This window comes from Sylvia atricapilla, chromosome 8 (genome assembly GCF_009819655.1).
Source record: "Sylvia atricapilla isolate bSylAtr1 chromosome 8, bSylAtr1.pri, whole genome shotgun sequence".
Classification (NCBI taxonomy): Eukaryota; Metazoa; Chordata; class Aves; order Passeriformes; family Sylviidae; genus Sylvia; species Sylvia atricapilla.
The window spans coordinates 12,698,142-12,711,430 of record NC_089147.1 but is presented as its reverse complement, the minus strand read 5'-3'; the positions used below and the strand labels follow the sequence as shown (position 1 = coordinate 12,711,430).

General features: G+C 50.8%; 1 protein-coding gene across 1 annotated transcript; it reads left to right on the top strand.

Annotated features, from left to right (window-relative positions):
• Positions 1 to 472: 472 nt before the first annotated feature.
• Positions 473 to 6,972, top strand: INA (internexin neuronal intermediate filament protein alpha). Its single transcript, XM_066323631.1, has 3 exons — positions 473 to 1,400; positions 4,860 to 4,984; positions 5,550 to 6,972. Exons 1-3 carry the CDS (start codon positions 546 to 548, stop codon positions 5,821 to 5,823), a joined length of 1,254 nt encoding a protein of 417 aa, XP_066179728.1. The 5' UTR covers positions 473 to 545; the 3' UTR covers positions 5,824 to 6,972.
• Positions 6,973 to 13,289: the final 6,317 nt, after the last annotated feature.

Sequence of the window (13,289 nt, the reverse complement as noted above, 5' to 3'; positions counted from 1 at the left end):
TGGCTCCGAGCATGTGGACGTGTGTGTCTTACTGTGGATGTGCCTGACACTTTTCACATGCCTGTGCATGCATCTGTCTCTTTGTGTGTGTGGCCTCGTCCATATGCCTGTGCATGCTCCTTCAGCGTCTATGTGTCCGTCTATTCCCCACACCTCTCCCCCTACATCCATCCGTCCGTCCGTCCGTCCGTCCGTCCGTCCCGCCCCGTGCCCCGCCCGCTGCCACAGCCCTTCAGCACCGCGGCGGGCGGACAGCTCCTGCCGCCTCCCGCCGCGGCGGCACCGCACACGGCACCGCACCGCGCTCCGCATCGTGCACCGCACCGCGCACCGCGCTCCGCATCGTGCACCGCACCGCGCACCGCGCCCCCTCCCCGCCGGAGCGCTCCGCCCCGCGCCCCCTCCGCGCCGCGCTCCGCCCCGCCGTACATAAACGCCGGCACCGCCGCCGGTCCCGCTCCGCCGCCATGAGCTATAGCGCGGAGCCGGCGGCGCTGGCCGCTTCCTATCGCCACCTCTTCGCGGAGGCCCCGCGGCGCCCCGAGATGCCGGCGGGCCGGTGGGCGCGCCCCGGCGCGGAGCCGGAGGCGGTGCGGGAGCGCGGCACGGAGCCGCGGCGAGCGCGGAGCAGCGAGAAGGAGCAGCTGCAGGGCCTCAACGAGCGCTTCGCCGGGTACATTGAGCGGGTGCGGGCGCTGGAGGAGCGGAACCGGGCGCTGGCAGCGGAGCTGGCGGCGCTGCGGCAGCGCTCGGACGAGCCGCGCCGGCTGGGGCAGCTGCTGGGCGGGGAGCTGCGCACCCTGCGCGCCCGGCTGGAGGAAGCGCACGGGGAGCGGGCGCAGGCGGCGCTGGAGCGGGCGCGCCTGGCCGAGGAGACGCAGCGGCTGCGGGCGCGCTGCGAGGAGGAGGCGCGGAGCCGCGCCGAAGCGGAGCGGGCGCTGCGCTCCCGGCAGCAGGCGGCCGAGGCGGCCTTCCGCGCCAGCGCCGATCTGGAGCGGCGGGCGGCGGCGCTGCAAGAGGAGCTGGCGGCACTGCGGAGCGCCCACGCCGAGCATCTCGCCGAGCTGGGCGCCTCGCTCCCGGCCGCGGCCCCGCCGCCTGCCCCGCGGCCCGATCTGGCCGCGGCGCTGCGGGAGCTGCGCGCTCAGTACGAGGCGCTGGCGGCCCGCAACCTGCAGGCGGCCGAGGACTGGTACCGCGCCCGCTGCGCCCGCCTGCACGAGCGGGCCGCCCGCAGCCAGGAGGCCGTGCGCGCCAGCCGCCGGGAGGCCGGCGAGTGCCGCCGCCAGCTCCAGGCGCGCCTGGTGGAGATGGAGAGCCTGCGCGGCGCTCACCAGTCCCTGGAGAGGCAGCTGCAGGAGCTGGAGGAGCGGCACAACGCCGAGGCCGCCGGCCTGCAGGTGAGCCGGGCGGCCCCGGGAACCGTCATTGTCCCCTCCCCTGGCTCCGGGCAGCGGCGGGCACTGGGCGTCACCGAGCACCCTCCTCCCGCGCCATCCGCACCAGCCGGCACCTCCATCCCAGCAGCCTGTAATGTGTAGCACTGGGAATCTTATCCCACCCAAACACCCGGCGCGGTGCCGCACCGGTACCCGCGACCCCGCGCTCTTCCTCCCCTGGTGCTGTGCAGCGCTGAGCATCTCTGCGGCCTGCGAAGTGCTGCAGCGCAGCTCTCTCTTGCAGCAGCAGCCCCTCCCGCAGTTCTGTGCAGCGCTGGACACCCCGGCCCCATGCGGTGCCCCCGCCCCGCATTGCTCAGCACCATCGGCTGCGCTGTCCCGACCAGTGCCGCGCTACACAAAACACCCCCAGCACGGAACGGCACCCACTCCTCTTCCCTTGCGCAGCACCCACCCATGCAGGCAGTGCCCTTGCAGCGCTGCGCAGCGCCAGGCATCCCTGCAGCCTTCCCACCACCCAGCATTGTGTTTCTCTGCCCTGCACTCATATCCTGCCCCACCACGGCATTGCCTGTTGCCTTCACCCTTTATCCAGAGGCAAAACTCCACAGGGCAGATTTCGGGGAAGTAAGGCAGGACATCCCCTCCAACACTCCCTTCCTGCAGCGGACAGGACTTCCCTTCCCTCCCTGCTCACGGTGGTGCTGTTTGGGGCATCGATCCGTCCCTACCCTGTCCCTGAAGGATCCGGTCCAAAATTGCCTACACATTGTTGTGGGTAATTCCTCGAAGCTGTCTGGCCAGGCTTGGCCCTTTGCCCTGTGGCCTTGGCTCTTGGCACCTGCACTGCAGAAACTGGAGCTCTGCAAATGTTAAGTCTGGATTTGCAGACACATCCCAGCATCTTTATGTCTGTGGGAAAACTCATATAAGGCAGATACTGAGTGCTTCATGTCTCTTATTCTATTACCGCAGTATTGGCACATTTTCTTGCTACAGGGAAATGTTCATGATTTATAATAAAATGGATCATGAGACTGTTCTATTATATGGCTGTTAAATGATCTGTGATTTCTAAATCAAGCTGTTTCCTTGTAAATACTGAAACAACTGCCTTTAATCATACCTGGAAGGCCCAAGTAATACCTTGTCATTTCCAAGGCCAAATTTTGCCAGGCACTCTAGAATTCGTGACTTAGTTCCAAGCTGCTTGCAAGCTTCCTGAATAGTTGAGGTGATCTTCAACAAATTTTGTGGAAATAGGCAACATAAAATACTATCTATAGTGAAAAAATTATACACTTGATGGTATCTGTGTATATTACATTCTTGATGCCATGAAAGAGGGGTCCTGGGAGCAACCGATCAATTGGGGGAAAAAAATAAGCAAGTGGATTAAACACCACCATAATTGAAATTGCTTTTGTGACAGCATGGTAGTGCTTTCCTATATATGACCCTCAAGATCTGCTTTATGTGTAGCAATACTTAAAAGTCTTTTGAGCAATGTGCATGTTTAGCAGCTAAGTAATTTCCCTGGCTGCAAACAGTGGAAAAGGTTCGAAGTGTGTCTTAGAAGAGAATATTCCCATTGTCTGAGATTTTAAAATGATCCTGTTAAAGCAGAGGCAGGTCTTTATAATTGTGGGCTGCCCAGTCACATCTGAACCAACATGCAAGAGCTTTTTGTTAGGGGACAGGTTTGCAGTGGTGTGAGGAGGGGGTTTTTATTCTACCAGCAGGTAGAGCTGGGGCGTGGAAAAGAGGTGCAGACCAGGAACAAGGACAATCAGTTTTGAAAGAGCTTTTTGTTCATGTGTTCTACAGGCAGAGGGAGGAGAGCTGTAGGCACAAAGAGTCACAGCAGCAAGAGGGGAACTGTCCCAGGGTGGGGATCATCTCAAATCGTTCCTTCCTGTCCTGGCTCGGTGCAGCAGCATTCTGTCTGCATGGAGCAAAGGCTTTAATCTGTACAGCAGCAGCAGCCATGCATGTCCTGGGGCTTTTCAGTTGATGCCTCATGGATCTCCTCAGAGGCACAGCTTCTTGCAGATCTTTTGCTGTGGAAAATGGTCAGGGCAGCACAGGTCAAAACAGAAACCAAAAGGATGACTCCTAAATGTCCTGCAGGGCTGGTTGTGCCCAGCTAATGTGATTGTGACATGCTCTATGCTGCATTCAGGATGAGCTGCTACTCTGAGGGGCTCTGCTCGAACAGGGTCAGCATCAGGGTCAGCACAGCTCCCTGCTCCTTGGGCAGCTCCACTTGCTGTGACTGCCTCTGCGCTGTCCACGAGGAAGGTTAGGCAGGAGAGGAAGCTGGGGATGTGATAGGAATGGGAAGGGGACAAGATGAGGATGATATGGAAGAACAAAGATCGTTTGCTGGAGCAGAGGATCTGGAAGCAATTGCAAAGGCCTGACTCTGGGAGGGGGTGCAGGAGAGTGGAGGTTGGCAGTGGCCATTGCAGGGATCTGTAGGAAGGGCTACATCATGGCTTAAGTGCAAACTGCTGACTCATTCCTGTTCCAAATCACGCTCCTCTGGTGGCACAGTGGGGCAGCTGGCAGCAGGAAGCCTGACTGGGAAGAGCCCTATAGGAGCAGGTTTCACTGCTTTAAAGCTGCTGCTTAGATACCTATATGCATATGGGAAAAATACAAACTGCTTGTTCTCTGAGAAAAAAAAATAGAGAAAAGATTAGTATCCCTTGTTAATAGGAATTCTGGCCTTGGAGTCCTCCACATCATAGGTAGGACTGGTTAAAAGGGACAAAAAGCAGGGCAAAGCTGACAGAAGGACACCGTTGTCCATCTGAGCACCCTGGCTCTTGCAGGGCAAGCCCCTGTCTCTGTAACCTCCCTAGATCCCTGCATTCAGAATCCCCCACTCCAAGGCTCTGAGACATTTTCCCAGGAAGGTGACAGACTTCCCAACCTGGAGGGGATCCCTGGCAGCAGCACCTCTCCTTCCACCTCCTGGAAGTGTGTCCCAACCTTTCTTAAGCCCTGCAGACACAGACTGCAGCCTTTCTTCTCTGCTGCTGCAGCGTCGGGTGCTTTCACTTGTCTTGTTGAGCCACTGCCTCTATTTTGATGATGTTTAAGCCCAAAACTTCCCTCTGTAGCAGCCTGCCTTGTTCTCTGCAGGACTGGGGGTCCCACCACCATGCACTATTTGCCCATGCCACAGACCCTGCTGCAGATGGGAAACTACATAAATCCATCAATGGCTAAAGCCTCCCCCACTGCACACGTTCACAAGCCACGCCTGGTGCTCTACCTGCTTCTTCATCCCTGCTGGCATGCCATTTCATGGTCCTCAGCTTCTGGTGGGATGTGCCATCATGGATCAATTGCCCATTGCAACTTCCCTGTCTCTACAATGGGAAAAGCAGAGTGGGACTGTAGGAGAAGTCCTGTTCCAAAATACAGGGCTGAGCATCCTTGCCTTTGCAGGACACTATTGGACAACTGGAGGATGACCTACGAAACACCAAAAATGAGATGGCTCGGCACTTGAGGGAGTACCAAGACCTGCTCAATGTCAAGATGGCCCTTGATATTGAGATAGCTGCCTACAGGTAAGGCTGCTCTATTCCTGCTCTACCTAGACACTTCCCAAGCCCAATCCCTTGACCCCACTAGGCTGCAGTATTTTCAAGGGCCCAGAAAATACTTGGGCACACACTCAAGGAGCACCACAAGCATGTTGTTCATCTCCCCTGCCTGGATCTGCCATACTCCTGCCTGGGCAGCAGTCATGGCTCCATGTCCTGCCTCGATCTAGCAGCTGTGAACCACTTCACAGCCATCCCTCAGCCATCCCAGAAGCAGTATTTTTTAATGGGCACAGTTGGGGTTGGAAACTTGTCTCTCTTGCAAAGTTAAAAGTAGATGCAAAAATCTATGCTTTGGGTATTTATTTTCCTGGTGTTTTTGGAGAGGAAAGGAGAAAGTTGCTCTCATGTGCCCCATATTGCAAGTCCTCCAGAAATGATTGACCAAAATCTGATTTTGAATCAGTTTCATGATGCAGTGTGACCTGTGATGATGGCTTGGACTTGACTGCAGGGCACAAGTTGCTCTCAAGTTTTGCAGATGTTTCACATCCCCATACTAACATCTTCTCTTGTGATGTGCTTACAGGAAGCTGCTGGAGGGAGAGGAGACCCTCTTCAACATGGGAAGCGGCGGCCTTCCATCACTCAGTTCCCTCCCCAGCCCCACTTACTCCTTCCAGCCAAGGAGCTTTAGTTCCTCTACTCTGTCCTTCAAAGAGGAGGAGCAAGGAGAGGTTATTAAAGTGACCTCTAAAATATCATCCAGCAGGGCTGAGGTGATTGAGGGGACCATAACCTCTGTCAAGAAAAGAGGGAGGTTAAACCTCCATGGAGGAATCCTTGCAAATGCAAAGATGTAACCATCAGGACCCTGTTCACAAGCATTTGAGGGGGAACAGTCTCCACTCGGCCTTGAAATTGCTCCTCTGGGCACAAAGCTGCACTGGGCTCGCAGGAAGCCTCCCTTAAAACCACATAAATGCCGCTGAGGGCACCAACCCAGGGATGGCTTCCTTGCGGGTCCTGTCACACAGAGGCCGAGCTTGGCACATTGCTCCCTTTTAAATGGGGTGGGGGCACACAGGACAGGTAGCTAGAGATGCATGTTGGTCATTGTGGGGGTGGCACATGGACTCGTAGCACGCTCTCCCTCTCTCCTCCTGCGGTGGGCGAGGGGCAGCCAGCTGGGAATGCTGCTGAGCCAGCTCTCTGGGGAGGGGAGGGAGACAACTCAACATGTTTACTGTAACTAGTTTCAAGGCTACATACCTTCATCAACTATCCAAATCCATGTACAGCTAAACTCTTCCCCACTCCTCAAACTGTAGCCATCCACTTTTAACCTTAGAAGCACAGAAATAGCCATACTGGACTGTAACCACACCTGACATCTGATCTCAGCCACGTATGTTTTGAACTATAAGGAATGTTCATTTTTCTTTGTACTCACAAATCTTGTTTTCTGGCACTAGTCAAGCCAGGCACATGGGGTTTGTAAGCAGCAGGCACAAGGCAAAGAGCTGCTACATTGGAGGTGAAGGCACCACCTTGCTGTGGGTTGCACACCTCACGTGGTATCACTGTCTCCCAAATATGAGGGTCTGAGGGCCCCCTGTTTGGCTGCACAGTCTTCACATGAAAACCCTGTGCCCAGCTTAGCATCGTGCCCCAGCCAGCACTGGGAAGCTGCAGGACTCCTGAACACCAGCCCACAAAGCATCCTTGTCTCCGCTCTAACTGTTCCAACGTGTGCCAAATTCGATATAGGATTTAACAACCATAGGTTTCCTTCAATGCCTTAAATTGCCAGCGATCGCTTTTGCAAGAGCCGGAGACTCTGCGTGTTGTGTGCCAGTGCCCTGGCAGGGTTTCATCACCAGACCTTGCTGCCCTTGCGGTGCTGCCAGAGTAGTTCCTGGAACCAGCAAATTGTTTGCTCGCACTCTTTTCCTCTTCTATTGTAAGGCACAAGTTAATAATTAAAAAAAGAAATAGCTGTGTGGATCAAACCGAGCTGTTTTGTCATTTTTGCTGCTGTGTCATCTTGGGAACACACCTCAGTGTTGGGCCCACAGCTGGTTCAGTGCCCAGCAGTCCCTCTGGGCCCCGGCAAAGAGCTCAGTGTCGGGATGCAGCTGCCAACCCCTCCTGCTGGAGCTGCCTGGTGACACTGGACCCACCGATGGCAGTGGGGCATGTCGGGGGCTCACCTCAGGTGCCTGTCAGGATGGCCTTGATGTGTAGAAGAGTCCAAGGCCAGCTGGCTGAGGGAGAAAAGTCTGCCATGGCCAAGTGCACCTTCATTTGCTCAGAAAATGGGCTCTGAGGATGTGATTTGCATCACACCCCTGATAGTTCAGTCCCAAGGTACCTGTCATTTCCTCTCCATGCTGCCTGTGTGCTCAGGGGTTAGAAACAGCCTTGTGCTTTGCCTGCACAACTGAAGATAATGATTTACACAAGAGCAGATGAAGAGAGGAGGGTGCACCCACCTCCCAGATAAACTCAGCAGTCACAGGTGCTGTGACCAGCAGTGGCTTATATTTGGAAGATGCACATGTTCTGCTTGAGATGTGCCTGTAGAGGGAAAGAGCACAGGCAGCTCCCTGCTGGCTGGCCCTTTCCAGAGCACACTGTCCTGTTGCTATTCTGTTTCTGCTTTGTTGCACCACATCGTGGCAATCAGCCCCAGAGCCCCAGTGTGACAGCCACAGGCTTCTCCACCAGAGTTGCAGGCCAGGAGCAGCATGGCTACACCTTGATCTTGTCACACTGGTAACCTCAGGGATCATGCCTTGGACAGGCTGCTCACCACAGGGTGACAGTCGTGGGGAGGGCAGCCCTGCAGTGGGTGAAGCAAGGAGCACTTTCCAGAGGCAGGGGAGGGGCCCTCGGGCATGGCTGGAGCAGTGCAGCTCACCAGCAGCCCCCAGCAAAACAGCACAGAGCAACCCGGGGTGCCCAGGCAGAGCCGGGGGGAGCCAGCATCTGCAGAGTTAAGTCCAAGGTACTGGTACATAAAACAAGATCAAGAAATGTCCAAATATCTCCTGGCTCATCTGTCAGTTAAGAAATGCAAACACACAGTATTTTTCGCAGTCCATTGGGGGAATAAAAAGCAGATGTGACTGTGCAGCTAATGAAATATATTCTGAATCTCACTCTCCAGTGCTGCTGCTTTCTGTCCCTTGAGCATAAGCAGCCTGACCTGTCCTTTGTTCCCAGCATAATCCTCATTCAGAATTCCTGCTTGCTCAGCTAACTGGATGCTAATAATGAAACTGGGAATTTTAGTTTGGTGATATCAACGTGAAGGGCCTGCAGTGGTGGAGCAGGATGGAGGAAGCTGCAAGAAAGTCAAGAAACTATGTTGGAAAATGGCTGCAGTGTGAGGGCCAGCCCAGAGATTTCTGCATTTCTGGAGCTCTGCAGCAGTTTGGTGCTGTCTCATGATGTCAAACTCCAGAGGTGACAGAGGGGAAACAGGCAGGGAGGCCCATGTCTACACTCTTTTTCTTCATGAGAAGAAAAATGACAGCAAAGAGGGACTGAATATGTTGCCAATGCTGACCTCTGGCTATCTCCATCCAGGTCTTCTTTTCCATTGCTATCTTCTTCAGAGTGGCTCCTTTCACCTGCCTGCTTATATGCACCAGAAGGCTTCTACAGTGAAACCATAAGCTGGAACAGGACGATAAATCCTCCTTTGTGGTCCCATCTTTCTTACTGGGTTAAACACCCAGGCTGCCAGAGGGAAGGAGTGAGTCACACAGATGTTGAAAGATTTATATCTCTATAAAACCTCGACCTCTGGGATAAAAGGCAGCTGTGGACACGGACTGCACCATCAGCTCAGGAAGCAGCAGAGCGCAGCTATTTCTCCATGATACTGCATTTCCTTCATCTTTATGCTGGGGAGGACTTGAGCTTCCACACAGTGAGACAAATTCCCACCACTGGACTGGCTGGTTTTTTTTTTTTTTTGCCCCTGAATGTAGATGCTGGCCCATGCAATGGAGATGTAGAGCTCCTTGAAAACAGACAAAGTTGCTGCACACAGAGAAGTTTTGCTAATGACTCTTATCTAGATGCTGCAATTCATTAAAAAGTAAGCCAAAGAAAAAGCAGCCAAAGGGAAAAAAAAAAACACCACAAACCTCAAATGTTTTCCTCTGGCAGGAATACAAACATCTCCTTTTCCAGACTGAAGAAGAATGCTGTCATTCAGCAAGAAGGAATCAATAAACAATTCAGAGCAAAGTCTCTTCCGGTACCTTTGGCTGGATCCAACCAGCTCTCACTTTGCCAGCTCTTGGCGCAGACACCTCTTTAAGGAAAAGAGCTTCTTCCTGCAAAGGGTGACCCACACAGAGTCCCTAACACCAGTAGCCAAACAGATGTTTCTGAATGATCAAATGTCCCCATCATTGGGGTTTGACACTTTGAAGCAGAGTTTATGTCAAAATAGCACAAGCAATGCCAGCTCATTCATGCAAGACTTCCTAGGCCTATGGGAATAAGGATCACTTGGAAAATGCAGCACAATGTGCGAACAGGGTACTGCTTGGGGTGCGAGGATTTTCATTGACCCTGGTCTGTTCCAGTGCTTCCAGCTGAACCAAAGGGCTGCAGAGCTGGGGGGTCAGGGGGAAAGCACTCCTACAGATTGTGCAGGGGTCTTCAGCCAAAACCCAGCCCAGAGAGGCTCAGAGATGAGCCTGCAACTCTGTGACAGGCAATTACATCCTTGTTAAAGCAGACATTGTGCTGGCCAGAACTGACATAGAGCATAACATGAAGAAGGAACAGTGTCCATGCTAAACATCTGCTTAGACAGAAGGGAAATACCCAGAAAATGTCAGAGTGCAGTTCCAGAGCCCTGGGTACACATTCACTTGATGATGGCAGCAAAGCTCTTGAGGTGCTGTATCAGTTCTGGAACAACAGAGGCCCAAAGTCCATTCCCACCACGGCAGGGTCACTCTGCTCCTTTGCCTTTGAATTAAGAGGCAAGGCAGCTGCTGCTTGTCTGTGTGCCAGAGAGCATGAGGAGAAACAAGTTCTTGGTTCTCCAATGTCCAGAGGAACCTTGTAAATGCTCTGAGAGACATGGAGTCATTCCCTGAGATGATGCACATGCAGACTCAAGTGCAGTATGTAAGAACATCATTAAGTTTAAGCAAATTTTCAATGGAAATGCAAAAAAAAAAAACCCCAAACAAACAAAAAACACAACAAAAAACCCCACAAAACAAACAAGCAAAAAACAAAACAAAAAACCACCAACACAACAACAAAAAACCAAACCCACCAAAAAAAACAAACCCCAAAAATCTGCCTAAGCCCCAGATATGACATCTCATTAGCAAATTCCTAGTCAGTCTCTCAATAAGACCTGAGAGATGTATGAATAAGAATGCCTGAAGCCAAAATGATTCAGCAGGCTAAAACATTTAGGCTAGATTTTTAAGGAAGCAAGGATTATAGGATCATACTGTGACTCTATGTACTCTTTACCCCCTGCATCCTCCCCTGATCATTTCTCATGCTCATCAGCTCAACTTCAGCCACATTTGAGAGCACTGGAAGTCTCCAAGATACCAAACCCCTTTCAGTTTCATGCTATCAGGTACACAGGTAAAGCATCCTCATGGACTGAGAAGCTGAGCTTCCCCTACTGGACACCAGAAAATCCATCCACAGGACAGAGGTTATGGATGCCTCAACACCAAGGGCTCCAAAGTAGCTCTCACAGGAACACACAATTTTTCTCAATGTTTGCCAAGTCTTCACCACCCACTTTTCTACTCTTAAATGTTTCCTTTGGAAGAAAACAGACATTTTAAGCTGTCATTTCCAAATAGACTATTTTACCACACAATTAGAAAATGCAAACTCTCTCTTCCACTTTGGGAAACATTTGTTTCGCAGACCACTGCTGTATTTGACACAAATACACTTGTTTTACATTAAATCCAAACCCAGTAAAGATGGCAATACAGCTCCAGCAAGAATTCTACAGTTGCAGGGCAGCCAATCAATATTGCATTTTATCTCAGATGCAATTACCATTTCTCTCTCAAAAAGAATAAAATTTGAATTGTCCAGTGAGTAAACTTGTATCTACGGCAACATTCTGAAATCTCAGTCAATGTAAATATCCTTTGGCTCCTTTAACAAGAGTCTCTTAAAGATGATAAGGTAAAATTCCATTTGTGGCCACCTTTCTGCTGGACTAATTAGTATTACAGAAGAACCACGAGGTAGAAAAACCAAATAAAAAGCAGAAGTGAAGAGAATGCACCATTTGCAACATCTCTCAGCAGGTATTTATGACAGCCTAAAAAGTACATTTTAGGGAACCTAAATACTCAGGCTGGCCCTTGGTGCATTTTATTCAGCATATTAGAAGATTCGTGGGGACAATGTGACAATCTTTAAAAGAAAGGCATGCAATCCATAAAAACTCCTGTATCTGTCAATAGTCTTTCTCTCAACTACTGGAATGAATCCCTCCACTCATTTGTATTGACCACAAATTTCATACTAATGATATTCCACTGAAGAAAAGTAAAACCAGAAATGCCAGGGATGTAATTTTTACTAGTGACTGTTAAAAATGTATTAACATAAATCATTGCACATAAATGATTAATGATTCCCTGAAAATAAATTCAACATGGACTAGTATTAGATGAGCTTGAATGGTTTTTCGATAAAACTCTTTGGTTGTTTCACATCTACAGAAATAGGATTTAAGAGCTCCCCTGGCTCACGTGTGCCACAGGCTGGTGGCAGTGCAGAGCCAGGCTGGGTGCACCGTTGTGTTCAGGACATAAATGACACCTGACCCTGGCCACTGCAGATCCCCTCTGCTTAGAGGGCTCAGCTGCACACTTCACCCATCTCTTGAACCTTATTTCCTTCTTACACTGAACCTGTACTGAGCACAAAGAAAAAAGGCAGAATGTAACCAATATGACTCTGCTCATGACTTGATTGTAGCTTGATTCTGCATTTATAAGAAATCCAGAAGCTAAAGCTCATCATCTCCTCTTGCTGGGAATTAGCAGGTCTGTACAGGAACTCAGAATTATGCTGCACTTATAAGCAGTATTTAATAAGGATCTGTGTTAGCCATGATGCTGTTAAGAAGGTAGTGAGAAAGGAAAAATATCTTTCTTTATCAGAATTATCTCACGAAGTAAAGAAACAATAGTGTCTGTAAAATAATGAATGAGTCCAAGCACACCTTCCCTCACTTCCAGAGCACAAGGCTGGCTCATCTCCCATGAGGGCAGAGATGCCATCCCATAGACAGCCTCTTGTTACAGATGCTCCTCTATCATCAGGACCAAAAGTGGCTGGAGAGAAGCCAAGGTTAAAAGGAGACCAACAGAAATAAAACAGCAGGAGAGCTGAAAGAAGATTGGCACATTTTAAAGCAAGCAGGCTGATTATGCAGGAACCCACAGAGCCTCAGCTCATCCTTGGCAATAGCTAAAGGTCACCCTGCTGCACACGGATGTGCCCCAGGGGACCTGCAGCACTGGAGAGAAGGAACACTTCAGTGGTCTCAGGTGAAAGAAAGCAGGATGTTCACCCAGGAAAACTATGCTAAAAATACACTTCCTGAAGGCAGGTGAGGAAGAAATAGAGAGAATTTGACAAAAGGGAAATAACAGGTCACTAAGCATTCATGTCAAAAATACCACAGGCTATAGACCTTCAATCCTCCTCATGAAGCCACCGAAAGGGTGAAGAAGGGAGTGTTGGCCTTCTGCATTTTAGCCAGCATGTGATTTACCCTACAGGAAAATCCTTCTAAGATATCCAGGAGGCCTTTTTTTTTTTTTTGAAAAGCAGAATTTGACACTGACATTAGTGCCAGTGGCAGCACAGCCCTCTTGGGGCCATGCAAGTCAAACGCATCCTAGAATGACATTAATTTGAATTAACTATCAGCTTCTACACAGCTGTTAAACTCTGCACATGAGCCCTTCTGTAGATGTGAAGTTCAAGCCAGGGTTAAGGGCGAATTTGCAATGTAAAATGTGACTATACTGATAATGATTTTTAGCACAGAGGTATAAATTTGAAAACATAATGGAACAGGAGAGGCAATACTGAGTACTAGAACCAGATGCCTTGATTCCAGTGGCAGAGTCAGTTCACAGGGACTCAAGAACAAGAGCCATAAACATGAAAGACAATTGAGAGGCGGATTTTACAAGATGTTCTTGTTGATGAGAAAAGGGATCCTTTAACTACGTAGGATTATTTCTCCTGTATTTCTGTGGGAAAATCATCTTGACTTATTTACTGA

Coding starts and splice junctions, on each gene's coding strand:
- INA (XM_066323631.1), top strand. CDS start 546: ATGCCGGCGGGCCGGTGGGCGCGCCCCGGCGCGGAGCCGGAGGCGGTG. Junction 1,401..4,859: donor CCGAGGCCGCCGGCCTGCAG/GTGAGCCGGGCG, acceptor TTGCCTTTGCAG/GACACTATTGGACAACTGGA. Junction 4,985..5,549: donor ATTGAGATAGCTGCCTACAG/GTAAGGCTGCTC, acceptor ATGTGCTTACAG/GAAGCTGCTGGAGGGAGAGG.